We start from the raw sequence: 27,923 nt of genomic DNA on the forward strand, positions 1-27,923 counted from the left end.
AAATAAGAAATAAAGTAGCATAGGATATATGGAAGGAGGTAACAAAAATGAACGCTGTCAAATCTTGGTTGCCTGTCACCGAGATGCCACAGTCAAGTCCTTGGAAGCAGGTGAGTAAAACTTGATCTAGTCCTATTAGGAGCTTGTTAGCTGCCTGTGGTGCCTTTTATCTGAAGTCTTTGAAAACATCAACCTTTGTGCAACAACCACAACAAAATCAATTTTCTTCAGTTTATAAGTGGACCCTTCCTCAGCTTTGACACACAGGCAACCACTTTTCCTAAAGGAAATGCTTCGTATCTTTGGAGGATATGTCACTTTTGTAGATCAGTGAGTATTTCAGAGTGCACGTATGTGGCACAATGCTAGGATTAGACCCTTGAAAGGAAGACACTTTCATTATATTTAGGTTAGGGATGTATGTTGGAACTATGGAATGAATCATCAACAGATAGACTCAGTTAATATTTGTGCTTTTAAAGAATCAGTGACCCTTCACAAAGAGATGAAGAAGTGTTGACATGTCAAAGTGCACCAATATATTATGACTGTGTATTGATTCAACTCAAGGCAATTGGTTATTGTTTAATTTATACCAGCACTATGTTCAAAGCACAAACAAAACCATCTCCTTCCTACTGAAGAACCGTTGCTATAGGAGTTCTCTTTGTCTGGAATGTTTTTTTTCCCCTGGATAATTCCCACCCAGCCTTCAGACTCACATCAGAGCCCTTCTTCCTACTTGTAGCCCCTGATCTCAGCCTTGATTGCACACTGAGTCACTTGGGGAGCTTCAAGCCATTTTGATGTGCGAGTCTTCCCCAGAGATTCACATACCATTGTTGTTGGGGTATATCTGAAATGTGTCTTGGATGCTGAGATTTTTTTAAAGGAGATGATCCTGAAGTGCAGTCAATGTTTGAGAACTTCTGTTGATGGCATCTTGTGCTTACCTCTGGTGGCCTTCAAGGTCACTAAATTTTAGACAGAGTTCTTCCTAACTGTGGGCCCCTCATCTCTTTTCCTTAAAGAAGTCACCTTTGAAAACTTGCAATTGTAATTCTTTCTCTGCCCTTTAGTAAATCTGCTCCCAGTTCCTGCCAGTTTCACAACCTAGGAAGGTCCTTCTCAAGGATCTGTCAACCATTCCTCTGACCTGTAATCAAGGAGATAGTGCCTCTGTCTCCCAGGGCCCAAGCACGTTGACCATGCTGCCCCCTTAATGTCCTCGAGGACTTTTCCATTAGCTCATCCTGGTGCTTCAAAACCCTCCTGCCCTTCGTTTAAGTGGGGTTAAGTTCCACCTCTCTCTTCTAGTGCAGTGGTCTGAAATAAAGTCTTCCCTGCCTGTTTAACTCTGGTGTGATTCTTTTCTCACCTAGACAGGACCACTTGACTTTCATATTATCTGTTTGGATTTCAGTCTTCCCTGCTTCTCTGACATCTCCTTTTTTTTTTTTTTCATTTTATTTTGTTTTATTTTTCCCAATTCATTATATCTATCCCATCCCAATACCTCCCAGAGGCTCTTTTTTTAATTTATTTTTAATTTGTTTTTATTGAAGCTCGATTTGCCAACATATATTATAAAACCCAAAGCTCATCTCATCAAGTGCCCTCCTCTGAATTCTCCTTTTTGTCTTTTTTTTTTTTTCTTTCCCCTTCTCTCATCAGCATCTCAGCCCAGGATAAGGACACATAATGAACCCCCTCCACCAAACGCATTTCCTTTTATGTTTTTAAACTGTACTAAAGACGGGTTGCTTAGTTTGCCCGTGTAACTCACTTGACTTCACCTATGTGCAACTATTGAGGGCAAGAAGCAGGAGAGAGGGGCTTGAGAGAGAGTCACTTAGAGAAAGAACAGAAGACCAAGAAAGGAACCAAGAAAGAAGACCTTTTATTTTCCCCATTGCCTTTTGTCCCTTTCAAATTGGACCTTGGCTTTCACTGCCCTAGAGAAACAGAAGACATTAATTCTTGGCTTTTGAACTTCTAAAGGCTCAGGTCTGGGCAATTTCAGTACCATCTAAGGGACTTTCAAGGATAATTTTGACACCATGCAATTTTTGCTTTAGAATAATGACTCTAGAACGTGACCCTTTGGCCTCCACCCGACCTGCACTTTAAATGTATCTCCTCCTTACATAATCTTTTGCCTTCAAGCATTCCTCAGGGTGGGGTTATTTGCCTCTGACAACTTATTTGGTTGCTTTCAAAGCTTGCTCCTTGAAATTAATATTCTTTAACAGTAAATGAAATAAATTTGACTGTTTCCACAGAAGTGGTTTTTACCCCTTAATATAACTTTTAATAGTGCCTGAATATCTCATTTTCCAAATGAGAATTAAATAACTGAATAATTAACTTAGGTTTATTTTTCACAGGAGTTTCTTTCCCTAAACCATAAAATTTTAATTGGCAAACTTTATATCTGTACATGTAGTTCAAGATTCTAAGAACCACTTTGAATATGAGAGCACTTAAAGATTTTTTTCTCTAGAAAAACCAAGTGAAATAACATGGTTTAACACTTACTTGCAGGTGTTACCAAAAAAAGTAGAAAACACCCAGAGCCAAAAATTTTCAGGTTTTAAAGGCAAAGGACACACATTTTAATGCCAGCTCCTAGATGGCAGGATCTGTGTATAATTTGTTACTTTATCCTCAGCACATAACCTGATAGTTGCTCAGCAAATGTTTTATCAGTCCACTGAGGCTAAACTTTGCTGAGGCAACAAATGATCTCATCATCTTAGTGAATCTCATCAGCTCAGATCTGTTTCTATCTCATGTTATAGGTTATTGCAGGTCACTTTCAACTTGGCTCTAGGTCTTCATTTTAGGGTCCATGATAAAGAAGTGTCTCCTCTTTAGGATTTGCTGGTCTCAAGGCAAGGGGCAAAGATGGCAGAATGAGGGCATGGCCTTCCAAGCTCCTACGTTTAAGTGGCACATGTGACTTCCACTCACATTTCATCTGGCTAAAGCAAGTCACATATTCAGGCCTGATATCACCAAGGCAAGTCTTCCTAGGGAGGGGCCAGACACAGAGAAGAAGCGAATATTTTTGAGCCATAATAGATTTCACAAAATACTAGTTGAATGCCCAAGCTCCTTTTACTCCATGAAATTTCATTTTCTTTACCTGCCCTGGAATTGTTCTTGTTTAGCAAGCATAAGATAACTACAATAACATTCATGTTAGTTTTCTCAGACTACCATTTAAAGTACCACAAAGTAGGTGGCTAAAAGAGAAATGTATTGCCTCATAGTTTTGCAGATCAGAAGTCCTGGATCAAAGTGATGGCAAGCTTGGTTCCTTCTGAGACTCTGAGGGAGTTTCCATTTCATGCCTCCACATGAACTTCTTGTGGTTTCATGGCAATCACTGGCATTCCTTAGCTTATAGACACATCACCCCAATCTCTGCCTCCATGTTCACACACCATTCTTCCTGTGTGTATGTGTCCAGATTTCTCATTTTTATAAGGTAATCAATTATACTGGTGAGGGGCCCACCCTATTCCAGCATGGCCTCATCTTAATTAATTACATCTGCAGTGATGTTCATATTTTGAGGTACTAGGGATTAAAATTCTAGTGAATATATGAATTTTGGGGGATAGTTCAACCCATAACAAACACATATGAAGTTTGTCCAAAACACTCCAGTTTTGTCTGTGGTTCTGGTGACATTATTTCTAGAGATCTCTCATTCATTCTCAAAAGTGTCTCAGATTGGATCATCAATTAAACAGCTACTTTAAAAATAATACATAATCCTTACAGAGAATTTAAATAAATACAAAAAGTTAAATAGAAAATTTAAAAGGAATCTCCTTTAAATGCCAATCTATTGAAATCCTGCTATTAACATTTTGGTGTATAAACATAATCTTTAAATAAAACTAGAACAATAGTATAAAACCATTTTGTAACCTGTATTTCTCCCTAAAATATTTTTGTGCATTTTCCTTAAAAAGTTAAAGTTCTATAAGAACAGGATTCTTAATGACTGCCTAATTGTCCATCATATCCACTCATTTTAATGACTTACTTAATGACTTCCTTATGTGGGCCATTTAAGTGGTTTCCAAGAGAACACTATTTCACGAAGTCATTTTTGGCATATAAAACATCAAACAGCAATTTTAGAAAGATGTGGCAAGAATTTCCTGCAGTTATGAGTATGTTTCTCATAACGGTTTAATCACAAATGATTTTCCTTATGCACATTTACAAAGATACTTAACCTCATTTTTGTTTAGTTTTACTTAGAAAGGATAGGGTTCCCCAACATCAATGGCTATAGACTGAACCACAAACCTTTTTTGTTGGTTTGTTTTGCAAAAACTTCTTATAGATTTTACTTTTGGTAGACTAAGTAGTTTGGGCTTTTATTTTTCCAAGGCTATTTTGGAAAAAAAAAAAAAGTGGCACTTTCTTGTAACTATCAACTCCTCTTAGAAAATATTCTTTGGGATTTCTTGTCCAAATTCTGTTTTGTTTTACATGAGCTGTATTAGAGAAAATCAGTTTGCAGGTTTAGGTCATCACCCTATAGCTGTACTTTACAGGGGTGTGTGTGCCTTGCTGGAGGGAGCAGTGACCAAGGGACTCAGAGGGGACCTATAGGAAAGAAGGTGTGATGAAGAACAAGGAGTATTCCAACAACTTTAATTCATCACTTGGGGGAAGGTACACTCTGTATATTGTTGAAGTATCTCAGGTAATTCTAATGGAATTGGCTCATGGATCATGCCTTTGCCATAGAGCATGTTGTACCACCATTGTTCAATTATGTGTCCATCTCCTGATTGGCACTATTAATTTCTTATAGGGACTTATAATCCCTATTAAGCTTTTGGGTCTTTCTCCTGTGGGAAACAGGGATCTACTTGAATGATTTGAAGAGGGGAGTGAAAAGACCATATCTATGGTATGGAGAGCTCCATCTGGCTTTTGGGAGGACAATACGTCTGGATGATAGGGGGCTCCAGTGGGCACCAAGGCTTTTCATAGCCTTACATTTGCATCTTCAATGAGGCCTAGTAGAGAAGGGGGATCAGACAGTTCAGGAGAGAGAGCATGTTGGATGTGTGGCAGCTTCCCAGGTGGAGTACACCAGGTGTTGTGGCATCATATCTAGGAAGGATGAGTTGGGAATGCTAGGAATTAAGGCGGCAGGAAGGTAGGGTACCCAGGTGACACTGAGAGTCTGCTGGGTCACTGAAGAGTTTAAACTTTATCCACACTCAGTGTTAGCCCATTGAAGGTGGTAAGACTGGTATCCAATTTGAGTTTTAGTAAATTTATTCTGGAGGGAATTTTGACATTAATTGGATCAGAAAAGAGAAATACAGGAGGTAGAAGTTTTCTTCTCTAGTGGCCTAGAGGGGAGATAGTGGATCACAGTGAGGACAGGGAATATGAATTCATACAGAGGAATTTTAGATGTAGTTAGCAAGCCTTGGTTATAGTCGAATGGGGGTAAGGGAGAGAAAAGCTTCTAAGGTGATTCTGATATTTATTTTTTTATTTGCTTGATTCAGGATCTTTATATATATTAGATATGCTGTAAAAGAAGCAATTTCAGAAACCAAGGGCAATAAATAATGAACTCGTTTGGTGATATGGTGAGTTTCAGAGGTCTGGAGAAAATCACGGAGACATGAAGTATAGAGATGGAAACTCAAGCCTGGAGATCAGTAGAGCCCAAGTGAGTAGAGCTACAGATGTGTGAGTTGTCAGGGTCCTAGGCTAAGTTGAAGTCATGAAAATGGATGAAGGTGATCACTGAGAGGGTAGAATGTGAGGAAGAGGGGAGTCACACCTGGAACCCTAGGAAACATCAGCACTTAGAGAATGGTTGTTGAGTGCAAGACTGGCTACATAATTGGTGGGTGCCTAGAGCAAAATGAAAATGCAAGGCCCTTTGCTCAAAAATTATTAAGAATTTCAAGATGGCAACAGTAGAGCATTAAACCAGGCATGGTTCATACTTGTCTCCAACACTGTTCCTTTACCATGTGGATCAGTCTAGCTTCCTCCCCTTTCTCATCTGTAAACTCTCATCCCAAGAGTGAGAATTCTGACTCCCACTACCCTCTACTGATGTGTTTAATTGTTCAATTCCAGTATACATATGTTAGGTTTTGAATTTGTTAACCTGTACCCTCACAGGGAAGAATTTTACCAAATACAGTTCAGTGCTATATACAGTTTCATTTCTTTTTAGTTTAAGGGATTCCAGTAATTTCTGAACTACTTAGGTCATCAGTTTTTCCTCTACTCCTTTTGGGAGATTGATTCACATATTTGTAAAACTGTTAGATTCTTTTGCACATTCTGCATTCTATCCTGAGATCTTGTGTCAAAATTTTATGGGTACTGCACTATCTTGATTACTCACACTACCTATTTTCAACCTTTATATTGTCTTGAAATTGGGTAATGTGAATCCTGCAACTTTGTTCTTCTCCTTCAACATAGTGTTGGCTATTCTAACTCTTTTACTTTTATGTATAAATTTTAGAATCAGTATGTTGATATCTACAAGCAAATCTTGTTAGGATTTTGGTAGGGATTGCGTTGAATCTATAAGTCAAGTGGGAAGAACTGACCTCTGAGCAATGTTGAGTCTGTCAACTCATGAACATGAGGCATCTCTTCATTCATTTAGATATTCTTTGATTTCTTTCATCATAGCTTTGCAGATTTTGGCATACATATTCTGTTAGATTTATTCCAAGTATTATACCTAATTGTATAAGCAATTGACTTTTGTTCATTGATCTCGTATCCTGTGACCTTGCTATGCTCATACAGCTATTTTGTAGACACTGTGGGGATTTTTACATAGATAATCATGTCACTGGCAAATAAAGACAGTTTTATTTCTTCTTTTCCAATACATATACCTTTTCTTTTCTTTTCATTGTATTATCTAGAATTTCCAGTACAATGCTTGACTAGGAGTGGTGAGAGGGAACATCCTTGCCCTGTTCCTGATATTAGTGAGAAAGCATCCAGTCTCTCATTTGTAGGTTTGATGTTACCGGTAGGTATTTTACAGATGTTCTTTATCAAGTTGAGAGAGCTAGCCTCTTTTCTAGTTTGCTGATTATGAATTGGCATTGAATTTTGTCAAATGGTTATTCTAGATTGATTGACATAATCATAGAATCTTTTCATTCACCTTGTTGATAAAGTGCATTGATTTTCAGATGTGGAACCAGCTTTGCATACTTGAAATAAATTTCACTGGGGCATAAGCATAATTCTTCATAGACATTGCTGGATTTGATTTGATTTTTGGGGAATTTTTGCATGTATGTTCACACAAATATTGGCCTGTATTTTCCTTTCTTGTAATGCCCTTATCAGGTTTGACTATTATGGTGGTGGGTGTTGGCATCATAGAACAAGTTAGGATATGTTTTATCTGCTTCTATTTTCTGGAAGTGAATGTGAGTAATTAGCATTATTTCTCCCTTTAATGTTTGGCAGAATTCACCATTGAAGCCATTTGAGTCTGATGCTTGCTGGAATTTATCAATAAACCATGTGGGATTGATGCTTTCTTTTTTTGGTAAGTTATCGATTATTAATTCAATTTCTTTAATAAGTATAAGGATAATTGGGTTATCTATTTTTCCTTATGGAAGTTTTAATGATTTATGCTTTTCATAAAATAAGTTATTCATCTAAGGTAGAGAATTTGTGAGCCTACAATTGTTCATAGTATTCCTTTATCTTTTTAATGTCCATGTGATCAGTAGTGATAATCTTTCATTTCTGATATTGGTAATTTGTATCTTTTTCTCCTTTTCTTGATTAGTCTGGATAGAGGTTTTATTCATTTTTTCAAAGAAGTAGCTTTGATTTTGTTGATTTTCTATTATTTTCCTATTTTTAATTAAATTTAATTTGCCTTGATTTCATTTTTATTTATTTTCTTCTGCTTCCTTAAATGATTTACAATTTTAGAAGATCACTCCAGCTGCCATATGGAGACTGGACTGGAAGGGAGCAAGAGTGGACACAAGGAGACCAATTAGGAGTCTATAGACAAAGTCTAGGCAAGAGATGATGATGGCTTGAATCAAGATGTAAGAGCTGGAGAGCAGCTCAAAAACTGCTGTTATCCAGCCTTAATCAACAGAGGTAAAATGACCTCATGGGTGTATGTGGAGGGGGTGTGGAGAGACAAATGGATACAGAAAAAGGAGGAAGATTTCTGTGAGATATGGAGATATGATTCAAGTCACTACTTGCAATCAGTGGAGTGCCGGTAAGTGTTTAACAGTCAGAAAGAAAAGAAAAGAAAAGAAAAGAAAAGAAAAGAAAAGAAAAGAAAAGAAAAGAAAAGAAAAGAAAAGAAAAAAGAAAAGAACCTGATTTGTAGTGTTTATTCATTTCTATGGCATAAATACTCCCATAATGGCTGACTTCAAGCCACTAAAGTGGATGAATACAGATCTGGGAAGCAATGCATACCAGCTACTGCAAACTGGCATGAGCCGCTCCAACATGCCTGGGCTTCACGAACTTGGTTGTCTGTAGGATTTCAAGAGGAACTTTGAAGAAACTACTAATATTGATGACAAGGATTTTAGACTTCAGTTACATTTGCTTTCTTTATTAGTCCTATTATCCCAAATGTTTGGTAGAACACATGAAAATTACCATAAACATTTTAACAGACAAAAAATAGGCCATGAGGCAGCTTCTACCTTATATGCGCCCAGTACATAATAGGTCTCCATTGACATTTGTGCAATTGAGTTGAATCCTATCATATTCCTTCTGTCCTCACACATATAAAACTATAATTTTCTCATGGTGATGATCCAACACTGGACCAAGTGAATAAGTAATACTAACCACTTGAGTTAAATTTAGCACTTCCCCATGAAGTGTCATTGCCATCTCTTTCTCATTAAGAGCTCCCTTGAAGTTCCCAGTCAAATGAGGATAAACGTGTTTTTTTTCTGCTTTGTTTAATAGAATAACCCCAGAGCATGGAGACAATCTCACCACCTTGGTTTTCATCTCTGAGGTCGTTAATATGATATATTATGAAGCTATAGGAAATTAGTTGCTGAATATTTCAATATGGAAAGGAAATAGTGTAATTCCATTGTTACCATAGAACCACAAATTCTTGGAGTAACCTGTCTCCATAGTAACAAGATAAGGACATATTCCTTAAATGTTTAACTATGATTCTATACTTCACACACATTCAAGTATAGTTGATTCTTATTATTTATAATTGAATTGAATTCATTTTCTGATACATTTGGGGTCCACTTTTCAACAGTAGTTTTCAATTACCTTAAGATTACGAGTGTAATAAGATTTTCTTTATGTCATTCTTATTAGAACAGGAATAGAACTACTTTTTGTATAAAAAGGAACTTAAAGGGGTCTTTAAAAATGAGTAAATATTTTCACATGAGCCAAATAGTGTCTTTGAGGATAATGTTAGGGGTATAAAGGTAAATCTATCTCTGGGTCTCCAAAAGTGACATTCACACCATCGTAAGTTCTAAGTACAAAGATATTAACTGTATCAGATATTTGTGATAATAATATACAATAGTTACTCTGGTTTGAGAGGTTTTTATGTGCTAGAACCTCTTAACCCTCAGGAAAATCCCATGAGGCAGGTACTATTATCACCTCTGTTGTACATACATGGAAACTGAGGCATAGAGACATTGCATATCCTGACCAAAGTCATCTGGATAGTATGTGGCAGAGTGGGAATTGAAGCCATGCATTCCAGCTTGCTAGCCTATGATTTCACCCACTGCTCTGACTGCTCTGGTAGCTCTGCCTGCCAATCACAGAGGGTTTGGGGTCCACAGGGTGCTGTCCATGTTCTCTTAGCCCTGGTGCCTTGTCATTCGCTTTCTGGTTCCTGAAAAATTAGGCCTCAAAGAGGAACCAGGTTCTTGGTATTTCTATTAATTCCACTAAATTCATAGTTGCAGCTTATGTCATGGGTGGGTGTTGTCCCTGGAGCAAGAGAACCCAGATGAGTAAGGCAAGGTCTTAGCTCTCTACGACCTTCAAGAACAAGATGAGGAAGATACCATATGAACACATAAAGACCTCTAGGGTAGCAATTTCTTCCAGAAAAAAATAAATAAAAGACCTGCAAAGCAACATGTCAAAAAGGGCCCTGAATTGTGTGTTTATTTTCATTTGCTGGACTGTGTGGACATGGCCCTCGGTGTCTGTTGAACAATTAAACCAGTGTGAGAATGATGACCACGTTGTTGCTGCTAATAATGACAACCTCACCTGTGACATGCCAGAAATGCTCTCAGCATCGGGACTTTGTTCAAAGCCTCCCATCTTCAAAATTGCATATCCTCTCTGAGTGATTGTCTCCTTTTCATTAAGCTTGGCAGAGTCATAGCTCTTGGTTTTCAAGCAATCAATATCAAACCAGATACTGTTGCTGCCCAAGACTGGCGACTGGGGCCGACGGGGCAGTCAGTGCCACTCAGGCTCTGAGTTTGTCAGGGAACAAGGCGGCATTGTGGCTCATGGCACCCCGACAAACAGCTCATCGCTGTAATTAAAGCAGGGTTGGACGTCCTACTGTTTTGTGCTTCATCTCCCTTCATGTGGACAAATAAATTGGAGGAGCAGCATATGGATGGGGACCAAAAATTGAATATAATATCCCCATGCTTATATCAGCAAGGGCAAGGATGAGCACATCCGCAGTGTCTCCATTTGCAACTGGACCATCTGCACTAGAAACTCATGATGCCAAAGTGGGTAGAATCACGTTTCTGCCGCCGCCGTCTGGCTGTGCACGCTCCTCCATCTCCACTGACCATCGGGTAGCACAGGGCGAGCAGGCTTGGTAGCTGCTCTTTATCAGAGAGCGGTCATTTCTACCAATGTTTTGCATAAGAGGATGCTGTTCTTAAAACGGACACCTGGCTGGGTGGAAGCTTCAGCTCTCTGAAGCTGGAATCCCTAGCCCAGCTAATGAACTCATTCTGACAGCTGGGATCTTCTGTGATTTTTCAGGGAAATTTAGCCCTGAGCAGGGGAAAAAAAATAGATAAATAGCTGGGTGAGTGTCTCTCTTTTTTCCTTCATTTTTTCCTTTGACAGGACCTGGGCACAGTATAAATGACACAACATCTGCAGCAAATAGATTATTTATTCAGTCAAAAAATTATGGTGCATCGATGATGTTCCAGGCCCTAAATGTACAATTGTGAACAGACCAGATCTCATGGTGCTTATATTTGAATTTATTGCTGAATATGTGTTTTCATATCTTCAACTATAACAAAGAAACTGGCAGGTGGGTAGATTGGATAACTGATTTAAAAAACAAATTATTTTAGCATTCTTCCTAGACAATGCTAAATTGAGCTAATATCTCTTATTGGTGCAGTAGCATATTGATTAAGCAGTACACTTATGTGGTAACATTCACTCTTTGGAAAGATGTCCACTACGGGAACAGGTTACCTGCAATGTGCACATACATATGAGCCTATTCCTCCTGGAGAAAGCTTTACAAGCACTCAACACCTTGTAGGCAGGTTTTGGCCAGGAAGTGAGAGGAAGAAAGGAGGGGTACATTGATAGAGCATTTGCTATGGGGCCAGCGTCATCAACTAGATGGTTTCATTTTGTCTTTCCCCAGATGTGAATGGTAGGTGTTACTAACCTTGTCTCATAGAAAAAACAACTCAAATGGTTTCGGGTGACCTGTCCAAAGGTCAAAGAGATGATCACCAGCAGGACAGAAACCACATCTGAGTCTGTCTCATCCCATTTTTCTGAGCTTATAGCACAGGATAGGGATATGCCCAGAGAATGATTTCCCAGCCCACTGCAATTGGAAAGCAGCAAATTCTAAGAACTAGCTAATCTTATTAGAAGGAAGCAGAGGGCTAGTGAGGACGGGCAGTGCTGAGAGTGCCTGGAGGTGGGGAAAAGATCAGGAAAGCTCAAAAAGCACAGACACACAAAGATTCACGGCAAAATGAAGCCACTTAACATAGGGAGCATATGAACCCTTCACATATCCCCAGTTTCGGAAGGTTTAATACAATTCCATTTGATAGTCATAATAATAAAAGCCACCTTTCCCTTAATAAATGGGTATATTAACTTCAGTTTACTTTAAGACAGGGAACCACTGTGTGAAACATTACAGAAATATTGGCATCTAAGTGAATCTCGTTTTCAAAAACATTTTTTTGCTTAGTTACCTGTAATATTGACCTACAAGGAACCATTCTGTCCATAGTACTAAATACAAGAAGTGTCCCCCACAAAGTATACAAAATGTACTTTTTTACATAACATGTTACATAATATAAATTACATGTGTATAAATATATGCTCATATATTACATTTAAATTTCTGAAACTTTCCCCAAACATCTTTCTCCTACCAAATTCATTGTTTTACCCAATTAACAGTAAATGATATTAAAAGACTGATATAAAAGAGGAAAAATTATTTTTCTTAACCCCAAACTTAAAAGCATCTGTTCTTCATATAAAAGAATATATAGGTGCCTGTAGGTAGAGGTCGAGGTGAGTCCTTGACTGTTAACCCAGTGTGAGGAGACTGCTGGAATTGAACTTTTTTGACCACTTTTCCACTTACTCATTCAATACATACTTATTGAGAGCCTAGTCTGTGTCAGGCACATGCTGGATGTTGAGGATGAAATGGGAACACTACAGGCAATCAAAGAATGCAGAAATTATGCTCTCCAAAATAGCCTGTGTAGGTTATGCAAATCACTGTCCTCAAACAAAACAGGGTTTACACAGGTGGAATCTTGCAGTGATATATTCTCACTTCCTGGAGTTTTCACCCAGCTCTTTCCTGTCCAAAGGCTGGGTTGGTCCTGTAATGTGCTCTCACCTTGGGAGGGCACATGAGGCTACCAGCTGAACTCTTTATTTATTGAGTGAGGTATTTGGGCCATCTCCAGCATTCCTTCCAACTCTAATAGACTAATATCTCTCTGAATTGAGAGAGGGAGAAAATTGAAATACCAATAAATATACACATAACCAAAGAGCAGCAAGAGCTTCAAAGTGTGTTCTCATGACTTAGGAAGGGGGCTAGGGAACACTTGAGACACTCAGTGGTTCATCAGGGATGACAAATGAAGATGGATGTGCAAATTGTCTGTTCAGCAATTGTACATAACTGGGTCAGAACTCTTGGTCATTTACTGTGTAGCAAATCTTCCTGTATCTGGGAAAAATGTGTTGTTAAGGGTCTTTGGTACCACAAGCCTTAGGTCATTTCATTCCCAGGAGGCAAAAAGAGGGGAAAAAAACAAAAATCATGAAGTATTCTCAGGTCATTTTTTATTATGCCCATGTCTTAAGAATTCTTGCATGATGGCTACTTAGCAATATTTCTAAGAGAAGGCAGAAGGTGGGCTTTCAGTGTCCTAATTAAGAAAAAAAGGTTGTGATTAGATAGCACCACTGTCAGTCATCAGGAAGAGGTGAGAAATCTTAGTACAAAAATAGTAGTAACCAAGTTGTGTCTGTAGAGGTTGCCCATAGATGAACTTTATTATTATTATTATTATTATTATTATTATTACTATTATTATTATTGCCAGTCCTACCTAAGGAAAGGCAGCTCAAATGTATGAAGCAATTCACCCTAGCAGAGGGTTGAGAAATCACTGTGGATAATGTCTGTATTTTTTAATGACATCTTGATTAGCAAATTTTTTTTTTTTTAAAAAGAGTTTGTTAGAAAATCCTTTGACTTTGTGTCTGTTTCTCAGGGTCCTAAACTTTTAGTTCTTTGGCTTATAAAATAACTTATTACATTAAATTAAAATGTGTTGAAAAAAATTAAATCTCCCTGACTTTGGGAAGTATTCCCATAAAACCGGATTAGAGAGAACTGTCTCATCCTCAGGATCTTGGGAGTGGGAGGAAGAAAGACCTGCTGCGGAGGGTGTATCCTTTGAATGGACACCAGAAGCCTAGATATGGCCTCATCTCGTGAGGATCAACACAGATGGGAAACCAGTGCAGTGACCTCTTCTAGTTCTTGATAGTGAAGGCACCAGGTTCCAGTGTGATCCAAACACACAGAATGGGCCCCTGTTATGGCTGATTTTAATGGCTGCACTACTGAGTCAGAAATAAACTGGATATATTTTTCTTCAGAAATAAATAAATAAATATGCCACCCATCCTACTCCCAATAATTCATTGTAGAGTCAGAATAATGGGTTTAAATTTTAGCTTCTATATAACCCACTCTGGCAACTGTTTGTTAGAATCTACTAAAACTGACCCCAAAATCCCATGGTTAGGTATATACTCAACAGTAATGTGTATATATGTTCACTTAAAGGCATGTATGAGAATGGTATTGTAGGACTATTCGTAATGGCCCCAAACTGGAAATGATCCAAATTCCTCTCAAGAGTAGAAAGGATAGAGTGCGGTATATTTAGAAAATGTGATACTACACATCTGTGATTCTACAAATGTGCCTAACAACAAAGATGGATCTCGCAAGTGTAAAGCTGAGCAAAAAAATTTAAAAAGCCAACACAAAATACATGCCGTATGATTCTATTTATATTATGTACCAAATGGTGACACTCTCTCATGGTGATAGAGGGGAGGGTTGGTTACACTGGGGGGATGTGGAGTTAGTGCCTGGAAGGTGACATGAAGGGTCCTCTGGGGGCTGGTCATGTTCCATTCTGTGATCTGAGTGCTGACTTCATGGGTGTATTCTGTCTATAGAAAAAATCATGGTGCTGGACACTTATGATTTTGCACTTTTGTGTCTATATATTATACTTCAGTAAAGAGTTTTAAAAATCCTAGCTTTACTGCTCTGAGGCCTCAGAGAAGTCCACCAATCACTCAGTTTCCTCCTCTGTAAAGGTCACCGAAACACTTCCTTTGCATGGAATTAGTGGAGTATGCAAAGCACTGAGAACAATGCACTTTTGGTAGAAGGGGATTCTTAGAGTTTGGAGAGAGGGCAGCCCAAATGAGGCTGTTTCTAATGATGGGAAGGAGAACGTCAGTGAGAATGATGGGGAACCATACATAGGTGGATTCGGAAGGCTTCTGGTGTATTCCTTACCTTCTGAAGCCTTCATGGAATATATATATCCAATGGGCTGTGTTTTTAATCCTCAGCAGGGCTGAGGATATATAGCCCCAGATGATATTGCTGCACAGCATAATGAGAGCAAAGATGTTCTAGACCTGGGGAGAATGGGCATGGGTGCAGAGGAGAAGCTGGTGGTGCCAGATGGAAGCAGACCTGAGGTGGACATAGGCAGAGAATGCTCACATGTGTGATGGGATGGATGAGGCCCCAGGAACCTGTGCTTTCACTGATTTGTGTGTAACTTTAGAGAATGAGAAGCACTGCCCTAGAGCCAACAGTGGTTATCTCAAGTACAGGGTGGTGGCGGGTGTAGAACTTGGGGAGATTTCTGTTATAGTGTTATTGTTAAATATGTATTTTTCTTTAAAGTCTTTATCATGAACATCTATTATTCTAATAATAAGAAAAAATATGGAAAAAAAAAGAAAAGACAGATTTATTCCATGGCATGTTAGGAATGATTTCCAGATGCAAATAACAAAATAAAAGCACCACTTGTGAGGAATTTCAAGTTGTCAAATAAACGAACTAAAAATTGAGCAACACAGAGCCTGTGAATTGTGTATACTAATGCATCGCCAAACATCAGCATTCAAAGAAGAAATTACTAAGAAGAAATGTATTTAGAATGAATTCAGGGCTAGAAGGCCAACAGTGAACACAGCTGTTATGCATTTCTGAGCTGGCAGTAAAACAGATTTCAAATCCACAGCCAGGAATGACTAAACTAAAATCGGTAGACATGGATCAGGGAGGATTCGTGTTCACACCTGGGAACACATGTGAAGAGGCGCCTGAAAGTCTGGTGCCCACAAGCCTTGCTGGTGCAAAATGAATCCACTCCCTAGAAGACCCGCTCTGCATCCAGCCTGTCCCTCCACCTCCGTCTAACACACAGGTAGATCTGTCTCCTCTGGGAGCACTTCCCTCCTGCTTCACAGAAGGGCCGCAGAGCAGCCTCAGGCAAGAGTGAACTCAAGAGAGAGGAGGATGAAATAATACCTTTAGTTTCATGAAAGGTCTACTGACTCACAGCTAAACCCTCTGTCAGGTGACTTTGCCAGCATCCTATGGAGGTATGATGCTCCCAGCTAAGAGGGGGTCCTTCCTTTACCTCCCTGCCTCCCCATCAAACACTCAGTCACCAAGGTGGCCCAGCCCTTGACTGGGTGTCTTGTCTCCTGTCTCCCGCCACTTCTGGCCTGGCTGCCCTGTGCGGCCCACCTGGGTTGCGTCACAGCCTCCGTCAGGGCCTCCCTGCTTCTGGTTTTCTCAGCCAGGTGTGATTCCCCTGCAACCAGACTGATCTTCCTAAAATACAAATATGGCCATGTCATTCCTCGATTTACAGCTGACACCTACAGAGTAAAGGGTGAGTCATGTGTAGGTTCTTCAACTTCTAGTCCCTGATTCTTTCTCTAATTTTATTTGTGAGGGGTTCTCCTTGCATTACATCCACATTCAATTATGCTTGGCTCTCCAGACACACGATGCCCTCTCGGCTCTAGATGTTGGATCACACTCTTCCCACTGCCTAGAGAATTCTTACCATCCCCAATTGGCCTTGCCTACTGGTAGGTAGCCTTTTGTGAGTTCTCTTGGGTATTAACTTTCTCTGTCTTCTCAGGTTCTTCACACTCTCACAGCTCCCAATCACAGTCTAATCTGCCTGTTTCTAGGTCTGTGTCTACCCCAGGTGCATGTTCTTTGAGTGGGAATCCATGGGCAACAGTCAATGCAGTGCCTTGCCCATAGTAGTTGCTCAATAAATATCTCTGACTGAATGAATGCGGCCCAATTTTTCCACCTGGAAAGAATATTTGCCTGCCCCAAAGGCTTAAGCTGGGGCTATTCTTCATCTCCTGATCCCAAATATCCAATGTGTCTCCAGTGAAACACCTACAGACAGGACCATTTAAACTTGCAACAAAGGGTGTTTGTGTCCATGATCTTACCGAGGCAGGCTCAGCCCCACATTGAAGCCTCTTCCCTATAACCCCACTTGGAAGCCAAGGCTAGTTCTCAGCTAGAAAAGGAAAGACAGGTGAGTTCTTTGTTCATTCCTCCTTCTTTTCAGAAAACTGTTCATGGGCCTGTTCCTGTCTCCATCCAGCTCTGCCTCAGTCCTCTTCAAAGCTGGGACTGGAAGTCTAACCACAAAAGGGCCAATCCATTCCCTACAGCACCTTGGGTCTTGCTCCTTCACAGCCCTTATCGACTGAGTCAGCTGTGGCCTTGTCACTTAGAAAAACGAGTGGCGATATCTCTTAATTACACCAAAGTTAGCCTTTTCTGCTTTCACTTTTGTTCCTTGTGGCTCCTTTGAACAGGGTTGTCAGTAGACATACCAACAAAAAAATGTGTTCTCTGAAGCCAGACAGTAGCTCTCCTTGCCGGGTGAAGAAAGAAGTTTTCTGCTTGTCAACACGTGGTCTATTTGTTAAACTAAGACATGACCCCAGCCTTGACTCCGCACAAACATACACGTCAAATAACTGTTTGTGAAGTTAACTTAATTTCTCCGCACTTCACAGAAAATTTTATCTTTCCCTTCCTTATTTTCCAGGTAGAACTAGGACAATTATCACAGAATTTGCCAGCCTCAGGAGACTGACTCTGGATTTTTGTGCAAAAGAGGAGAGGTGTGGCAGAGCTGAAAGAGCATGGTTTCAAGGTCTGCAACCCCTTAGCACTAGCCATGTGGCTTTTGACAAGGCTAGTGGGATGCAAGGAGCACAATTATCCAAAATGACCCTTGGAGCTCACCTTGAACAAGAAACCAGCTGACATCAGGGGTGAACAGGTAGATGGGTAAGCCACTTCTCCAAGCAGGAGATTCCACTCAAGCATAGATCCCCATGGGGCCAGTGCATTCCCTGAAACATCCAGTATCACAATCCATAGGTCCCAAGGTCAGTGGTAAGCTGAAGCTAGCTCCTACTTCCTTGTGAAAGTCAATTGTTAAATATTCAAGAAGTTTACAAGTCAGTAGCTTGAAATTGGTCACAGTGGGAATACTTACACCAAAGAAAGTGGCAAACATTACTAATTAGGGCTTCCTTCACCCCCAAGAGCCTGTTAACCAGCATATCACTGCCCAAGGCATCTGGCTTTGAGCATCTGGGATCTTAGACAATTTCTATAAATCTGGGTACCTGTGCTCAGGCTGCCAGATACCCCAAGAATTTGATTATCTGTCCACTGACAAGATTGTAGACAAGCTGGCCTAAGAAGGGAGAACCACAGCAGCCGAGGGCTCTTCTGGCAAACTGAGACAATGTGCAGTGCTCTGCCCAGGCCCTGGCAAAGCTCTCTGTGGGATGATGTGATTCTCATCTTTGGCTGACCCCTGGCTTCTATGGGTTCTCTTTCTTTAATAAAGCCTATTCCTTACCCCATGCCATGTGTTGCTGTTTTGAAATCCATCCAGACCTCTGGTGCATGGCAGGTGGTAATGCAGAAAGAGCTCGACAACTCAGTTTATAAATGTCTTGCACGATGCTCTAACCTCAGTTCCTCAGTGGTACAATGGGGATATAATACTGGTTTCTTGAGAGTATGTGTGAGCATCAAATGATAATTCATGTGAGCATGCTATGCAAACAGCAGAGACCCATGGGAACTCCATATTCACGCATGTTAGCATGCCGGGGTCATTGGCACTCAAGGTTTCAGTATTAGACTTGCCACTCTTTTAACTGAGTGACTTTGGACTAGATGCTTAATCTCTCTGATTTCAGTTTCCCCATCTGAGAAATGGGTATAGTACTTAGTGGGATTGTTTAAGAACTAAACAGGACAGAGGAGATAGCTCTGTTTGGCTTAGATCCTGACATTCATTAGATGCTGAAGATTCTAGTTGAACTCAAAAATTCCTTAACTCTCCTGGCTCTGGGGTGCTAATTCAAGCTGAAATGCTGGATCCCTTAATGTTCACGACTAATTAAATATAAATTCAGTCCAAGGCCAAATGTACATAACAATAAAGCCCTGGGAATCTTTCAAATTGAGAACTGAAAGGGTGATAAACTCAGAGCTAAAAATATTGCTTCCTCCATAGGCTCAGATGCCTTTATTTGCTGAATATATATCATGGAGGGCATTTTTGCATATATATGTATTTGGCAAACAACCAAAACAACTCAATTATGTTTTATCATTAATTAAACTTTGCAGAAAGAGGGCAACACTTGCTAATAGTGAATATATGCTTTTATTAGACTTAGTCAAAATAAGTTAAAATTAACTCTGTTCAATTGTGAATAAAGTTAAAGTTTTGAGGGTATTTTTTTATTTAAGTGGATTTAAAATATTGTATGTATGAGCAAATATGGAAATACAGACACTCTCTTTTTCTTCTCTCTCTCTCTTTCTCCCCTCCCCATCACATCCCACTCAGAATCCACTAACATCAAATCTACCACAATCTGCTAAAGATACTTATTTGACCTGACATAATGGTTGACTGCCAACCAATTTATCTGATAGCCTCAATGCCATTGTGGAAAATTAAAATTTGCTAGAAATACCCAGACCAATCATATAATGGTCTATTAATTCCATTCTAACAACAAACCAGGCTGTGATCACTTTAATCAGTAACCAGTGGATGCCTTATCCAACTAGCCATAGACCTAACCAGAATTCAAGTCAAAGAATATTTGAGTTTCTACTGTGTGTTAGGCAGTGCACTGTATCACTATACTTGATGAGTTATAGTTAATGGAAAGACAAGAAAAATACAAAAGAAACTATATTGCTGCTCCAAATGTATTACACGTGAGCAAAGAGGTAGAAACAATGTGTAAAGGAGATCAAAGGAAAATTCCAAGGAGGAGACTATATCAAAAATAGGCTTTAGCCCAGCACTGACCAATAGAAATATAATGCAAGCCATAAAAATAATTTAAAATTTTCTAAAAAAGTAAAAAAAATTTCTGGTAGCCACATAATAAAGGAAGTAAAAAATATGATATTAATTTTAATCATGCCAATATATCCAATATGTTTTTATCTCAACATGACGAACATAAGGATTATTAATGAGATATTTCTGATTCTTTGTATATGTGTACTACATTTTTGAAATCTTGTGTTTATATTACACTGACATATCAACTTAGATATTATATTTCCGTGAAAAGTATTTGACCTGTACTTAGACTAAAATTTAGGGCAGCCCGGGTGGCTCAGCGGTTTAGCGCCAACTTCAGCCCAGGGTGTGATCCTGGAGACCCAGGATTGAGTCCCACGTCGAGCTCCCTGCATGGAGCCTGCTTCTCCCTCTGCCTGTGTCTGTGCCTCTCTCTCTCTGTGTGTCTCTCATGAATAAATAAAATAAAATAAAATAAAATAAAATAAATTTAAGTTGAAAAGTAAATTTCACAAGACAAGTTGTTCCAATAACTGAATCAAACAATAGTTTTTAAGGTTAAACTAACATTAGTTAAAAATAGATAAAATTTAAAAATTCAGTTCTTCAATTGCACTAGCCATACTTCAAGTGTTGCATGGCCACACGTGATTAGAGGCTACCATCCTGGGCAGTATAGAATGAACTTTCTGCAAGGATGTAAAAGTTCTACTAGACAGTGAAGCATTGAATACATGCACCTCCTGTGGAGTGAGGATGAAGAGGGTGTATCCCAGGAAGAGGAAAGAGTTCAAAGTCGTAGAAATAGGAAAGGCATACATATGAGTGGGGGAATGGTGTTGCTGAATGTAGAAATAAACTCTGCTGTTCATCTCAACAAGAATTTTTGAGTATTGAGCTTCTGGATATCTTAGATCTCTTACATTCAAATTTCTCTTCTATACACTAGACAGTTCTAAGTTGTAGTGACTGAGTAAAATAGCTAGTTGTTTTTAAAAGGATAAATTAAACAGCTGTAAATTTCTGAGAAGAGGCATGTAGTCAGACTCGAATAAAAAACATGAAGCAGTGGATTTTAAAAGGGGGTGAGGGCTCATGGCAATTATATAGAATGTGTCGGAACATGGGATAGGGCTAAGTCTATGTTTCAGTAGGAGGGTAAAATGGAGCAGTACTAGGGATCCAGTTCTAGCCTTCTGGTCCAGTTTCTGAGGTCACAGCCTGGCACTCATGAGTTCTCAAAGTGATACAAATGACTAATAAATGGACTAAAACAGATTCAATTCTGAAATACCAGATCCCTTGGTGTCTGTTTGCATAGGTGGGCATAAATTGGAGGTACAGAGTACTTGGATGTGGGAAGATGCCCAATAAAGCATATGCTCAGAACTCTAAGAAATTTTTAAGAACTGAAGTAAATTATCCTCATGTATGACTTGCATTCATGACACAATCAAAGCAGAGTCCTGGTTGAGTGGTTTTCATGATTCGGTCTAATGATCTATGTTGATTCCCTTTACGAAAAGCACATGGTCCAATTACATATTTCTTCCATCCTGGGTTAAAGATGTCCTTCTAAAGGCCCATTCTGCCAATTTATAGGGGATATAAAAAAAGGATTTTCAGTAAAATGTACTTTCATTGGTTTTGATGAAAAGGGTTTGTGATGAAAGTAGAATCTCTAATAAGCATTTCATAAATGACTTGTCTTTCAAACTTAATATAAAACAGAATAAAATACGTCTCCCAAAGACCTCCTTGCTGCCTCACAGATTTAAAGTCCCCTGCTCTCAATCAATCAGGCCCAAGAACTCAAAAATCTCTAAAGATGCAATCAAATATTTATCAGTGAAAGTTGGTAAAACTAAGAAATTATTTATGGCCCAAATTTTGAAATAGTCACACTTTGAAGGGGAGGGAAAGACTACATGTTAGGAACTACATATTTCTTTTTAGGGCACCTGCTCCCAGATCCTCACTGCCGTCTAGAATTCAGAAATGGGAAGGAAATCACAGGTTTGAGGCAGTGTGTTCACAACTGGGTATTTAACCCGTTTTTCAGAAACATTGAGAAAGATGATGGAAAAGCAGCCCCCAAATTCTAGTAATTTAGCCACTTACCAACTAATTATTTGGCAGATAAATAAAGTATGCATCAGCCAAAACTCTAACTCCTAGAGCTGCCCACATGGCCTTTCTGTCAATGTGCAATTCTACATGGCACAGCCTCAACAGAGAAAAATCCCCCCTAGAGAGTGGATTCACCACAGCACTCTGCTTTTGATGCCTTCACCCTGTAGTATATGAGTTTCTTTTCTTGAAAGGGATTCAGATTATGATAAAATATGACTGGGGAAAAAAAAAGAAAAGAAAGAATACTTAGTCTCCATCCATTCCCTTGAAGTTCAAGGCAAATAAAAAAAAATATTTTGTGTGCCAAGATGTCAATTCTTATGTGCTTTATGATAATTTTTGTATTTAATTAAGCTTATTTTTTTTCCAACACTGTATCATGACAATTCCAAACAGAGAAAAATTTGAAAGAAGTTTTTAATGATCAATCTTATGCCCACCACCTAGATTCGGCTGTTAACATTTTACTATACTTGTGTTATCATGTATCTATCCACTTATCCATCCCTGTATCCATCCTATTTTTGTGTGCACTTCAAATAATTAAATTTAATGCTGTTTTAAAGAGAGTAATTGTTAGCGAAGACATTTCATTCCATGTAGAAGAATTCTCAAATTGTACTTAGCACTGAGCATACTAGTTAGGAACACAGACTCTGAAATCTCAAAGAGCTGGCATGGAGCTCATCTCTGCTACAAACTAACTATGAGACTCCAGCTAGAGGACTTTATCCCTCTGAGTCCCATTACTCTCAGGTAGCACATTGGAAGATGATTCTCATGGGGTGGCTTTTATGAGAATTTAACAGAATAGATGAAAGGTGCTTATACTTTATAATATTGAACAAAAATGCATTTGTGCTTATTTTATCTATTCTTCTGTAATCCCTGTGAGATTAAGGACCCTGTCTATTGCCTTTTGTCATTAACTCCAAACCCTAACATAGTGCCTTACAAATAGCGGGCGCTGAATATGTGCTTATTGATATGAATTTGGTTGAATCTCAGACATTTTCCTGCCTGGGAAGCAGCTAGTACTTATTAATGGAGAGAAGCAAGTATAGTCACCTTCAAAGAAAGGAGATAGGAAAGTTAGTTCAGAAAATGAGATGGGGGCAGAAGAGGAGACAGGAAAAACCAGGCCTGCAAAGCAAAAGTATTTATATTCAGGGGTGGAACAGAATCCATGAGTACCCTGTCCCCTTCCTTGGACCTCACCTTTTCTGGGTACACCAGCAGACTTCCAGCTGTCTCCCCCAGGCCTTAGAGGGCCCTTACGCTGGTGCTCAGAACACAGGGAAGGCTGGATATGCTGGATAGTTTATACCTTTGGGAAAGACCCTCAACCAAAGATGGATGGAGTTGGCATATAAATACCCCAGCTCCCTCCCTTGTGGAGTGTGCTTTAGACCATTCCCTAGCATTTCTCCTCAGGATTACAATGCAGTCACCAACAGTCAAATATTTATAAAATTAGAGCTACCTGACTCAGAGAATTTGGGTGGTTAGGTGGGATATGTTTTCCTTCTTCCTACCTCTCCAGCACTCTCTGAAGCCACCCATATACTCTCTCACAGTTCAGCAGAGCATCACCTGTTAGCTATGAGTGGAGTTGATGGAGGTAAAGCATAAGATATAAAGAAAAGTATGAGATGAATGGATAAAACCAAGCAGGCAAAAAGAGGAGAATAGTCCCTTTGAAGGCATAAAAAACATAGACAAACATAGTTTTTGCATGGCAGTGCAGTTATTAATAACCAGGTAGTGCTGATGCTCCTGGTCCATAGGACTGGTTTAGGCCAGTGGTTCTCAACCTTGGCTGCACATTAGAATTACCTGGGGATGGATATATATCTATATCTATCTATCTATCTATCTATCTATCTATCTATCTATCTATCATCTATCTATCTATCTATCTATCTATCTATCTATCTATCCATCTATAAAATGATGATTGGTCCTCACTCCTTGACCAACTGAATTGATCTTGGAAGGTAGAGCCTGGCATTTGTATTTTAACTGCCCCCGGGCAACTCTGATGTACAGTAAGAGTTGAGAATACCAGGCTTACATAAAGGTGTAAAAAGCAAGGATGCAACTTGTGTCTCTGAAACTGTTTAGTGGCAGAGCCTTGTAGACTTGAGGAATCTGGCCCTTGGTGAGTGTCACCCTTGGCTTCAGGGCCACCACAGTGGTTAGGGCTATCCAAAGAGCAGGGCTCATCAACCCTACTACTGTCCACTTGGAACAGCTCTGCTTCCTTTTGCATCATGTCCTGGACTCCTGGAAAGATTTTGTTTAAAGAAAGGTGTCTTTGGCATAGTAGGAGTTTAAAATCACAAATATGGTGGCTACCAAGATATTGGATTATTGATGCTTCTAATTTCCAACAGAAATAGGTTTCTAATAGTCCAAGTTACCCTCACTTCTAGTCAAGGTCACCCTAAAACACTCCTCTTGGCAGATCTTTTTGTGTCCACTCCTCCTGACCACTCTGCTCCCACAAATCATTCCTAATGATGCAGCCGGGGGGGGGGGGTCTTTCAGCATGCACATGCACACACACACACATACACACACGCGCACACACACCTGGGTGAACTTCCAGTGTCTTCTTGGTGTATAAACAATGAAATCCCCACTTGCTTTGTCTCTGGAGCCCCTATGACAGGCCAGCTTCTTTGACTTCAGCTCTTACCACTCTCTTCTTTGCTCACCTCATTGCACCCATCCAGACATTTTGCTCCTCAGATATATCTCCTTCTTTTCCCCTTCCAGATGTTTGCACATGCAGTGCCCTCTGCTAGAATGCACCTTCCCAAGATCTTCCCGTGGCTATGCTTTTCTCATCGTTCCAGTCACCAATCAAACACCAGGATCTCTGACCAACCTTCCCAGCCATATATGTGAACACTTCTGTCCTTCTACTCCTTGTTCTCACCATTTACTCTCTTTCTGAAGATCTGTTTCTGTTCTTCACAGAATTTTTTATCCTTTGCAACTTCTTGTTTGTTTGTTTATTTACTCACCAAAATATCTGTCTCCCCACTATAGTATGAGCTCTGTCACAACAGGGGCTTCTGTGCTTTTTACACCAATATTCATCCAGTCCCAATCTTGGAGTCTGGCATATAATAGATGCCCCTTATTTATGTAACGAGTGAATAAATAATCCAATAGCACCAGCCATTAAGGTCATTCATTGAACTAATCACCATTGTTCCAATTTTGTGATGACCAAAAAGTACTAACTAGTTTTAATTTGATTCTCCACATTGACTTTCCTATGGGGAGAGAATGTGTTGACCAGGCAACAGCAGTATTTCTGCCCATTTAACAACAAATATTTCTTCTTAGAAAAGTTATTGCCCTGACTCATGCAACAAGGTTTTCTGTATATGGTTAGTATGATTTAATTCTTTTGATTAGTTTTTAGAGAGCTGACCCCATGGCTTTCCTGGACTTTTATACCTTTGAGAACTAGGAACCTGGATGGTGCAGTCATTTGAGTGTCTGACTCTTGGTTTTTGGCTCAGGTCATGATCTAGGGGTTGTGAAATTGAGCCCCACATTGGACTCTGAGTCCCACACAGAGTCTGTTTAAGACTCTCTCCTCCTCTCCCTCTACCCCTCCCTGACTCTCTCTTGAATAAATAAATAAATCTTTAAAAATTAAAAAAAAAAAAGGAAAAGAAAACTAGGATCTAAATAAAAAGGCTATGTGTCATCACACTACTATGCCAGTATAGTTTAGTAGAGTATCTGGCTGGTTTCCTGGACATCATTTTAAAAGCACTGAATTTACTTCTTAATCAATGACATCTTCCAGACACAATGTTAGCATTGTTGTCTGCCATGTAGCTCTCCAAAACATGCTATTCAAAGGTGTTATTATAGTTTTTTGTAAATTCTTTGTTTGTTGCTTGATGGCTTTTTGTCATTCTTTTATTGGCAAAACCATCTGGCTTCTTATCATAGAGGAATAGAGGCCAATTTCAGGTGGCCACCAAGACAGTCACAGTCAGCTTGCCTTGTGTATGCTCTCCTCTTAATAAAAACATGCCTTTGTTATATCATTTGTCTTTTGTCTGACTTACCTTGCCAACGTCTCTTGGGAAAGGTTGTCTCTGATTCTCTGGAATTAGAATGGGAGATACCACAATGGACCTCTTTTGTCTTGGGACAGGAGAAGTTCTTGCAAATTTAAATATATCCTAAAAGAGAGAGAGAAAAAAAAAAAACTCAGTTGACTAAAATCCCCCACAGAAAATGTATCAGTCTGCTCTGAGATATGGTTCCTTTGTTGTGAAAGCATACAGCTGTTTGGACATTGTTAATTTTATTCTATCAAACCTCATTAGCGTTAGCAAGTACATCGTTAGAATCATACTAAAGCTGACATTGTGATTCACAATGACTATCATTAAGCTCTTTAATCCCATCTTCTGAATCATTCTATTCACAATGTCAGTCTTGATTTATACATCCTTCGGTACTTGTGTATTCCCCTTCTTAATCTGCCAAGCAAGGAGATTACTCTCCTGGTCACTAACCTACAGAACCCAATGGATATAAAAGTGATTCTCCTCATGGCCAACTGCAAGGTCCTGACACTCACAAATGAATAGGGATGAAGGGGCAGTCACAAAGTTCCAAACCACATCAGGCATTATGGAGATTCCTAGTCAATGTTTTTTCAAGGACTATTTGTTATTATTAGTAGGCCAACTGTTGGAATGCACTACCTACTCAGTATATATGTCTTAAACTTCAGTTATTGGAACAACATTGTCAAGATTTCTGCCCTATTTGTAATTTACATATTCAATGACATAAATGTGTGAAAAGAGGAAATTATTGTATCATAATTTAAATGAAGTACCAGTATTGCTTTCCATAAAAAGTAGGAAAACATGAAAATAAGCATACTGGAAACCAAATGATGGCATTCAATTTGAGCTGGAAGCTCAGGGAAAAAATAAGCTCCTCTTTTTATATATATATATATATATATATTTAAGATTTATTGATTTATTTGAGAGAGGTGGGGGAGGGATTGAGAGTCTTAATTTGATTCTCCACATGGAGAGTCTTAATTTGACTCCATGTTGAGTGCAGAGCCTGATGTGGGGCTCGATCTCACCATCCTGACATCAGGATCTGAGTTGAAACCAAGAGTCTGATGCTCAACCAACTGCATGACCCTGGCACCGCTAAGCTCTTTTATTTTTTTATTTTTTAAAGATTTTATTTATTCATTCACAAGAGACAGAAAGAGAGAGGCAGAGACACAGGCAGAGGGAGAAGCAGGCTCCATGCAGGGAGCTCAACGTGGGACTCGCCCCGGGTCTCCCGGACCACACCCTGGGCTAAAGGTGATGCTAAACCACTGAGCCACCAGGGCTGCCCTAAGCACTTCTTTACAAAAAAAAAAAAAAAAAAATTTGTTTGAGAAAGAGAAAGAGTGAGAGAGTGCACAAGTGGGAAGGTAGAGGGAAAAGGACAGAGAATCCCAAGCAGACTCCATGTTGAGCATGGAGCCCCACACAGAGCTCCACCTCATGACCCTGAGGTCATGACCTGAACCAAAACCAAAAGTCAGAAGATTGATTTTATTTATTTATTTATTTATTTATTTATTTATTTATTTGAGAGAGAGTGTGTGGATAAGTGGGGGAGGGAGGGTCAGAGGGAGAAAGAGACTCCCTGCTGAGCAGGGAGCCAGATGTATGG

The 27,923-nt window shown here is 39.4% G+C and overlaps 1 protein-coding gene across 3 annotated transcripts in view; it reads right to left on the reverse strand.

The window, feature by feature from the left end:
* Positions 1-27,923, reverse strand: part of CDH13 (cadherin 13) — a 1,002,781-nt gene that overhangs the window by 532,256 nt on the left and 442,602 nt on the right. For all 3 annotated transcript variants that reach the window (XM_038538175.1, XM_038538176.1, XM_038538177.1), the window contains one exon: positions 26,288-26,404. In XM_038538175.1, coding sequence (XP_038394103.1) covers positions 26,288-26,404 — 117 coding nt within the window. The remainder of the gene's footprint in view (positions 1-26,287; positions 26,405-27,923) is intronic.

Source organism: Canis lupus, chromosome 5 (genome assembly GCF_011100685.1).
Source record: "Canis lupus familiaris isolate Mischka breed German Shepherd chromosome 5, alternate assembly UU_Cfam_GSD_1.0, whole genome shotgun sequence".
NCBI classification, from domain to species: domain Eukaryota; kingdom Metazoa; phylum Chordata; class Mammalia; order Carnivora; family Canidae; genus Canis; species Canis lupus.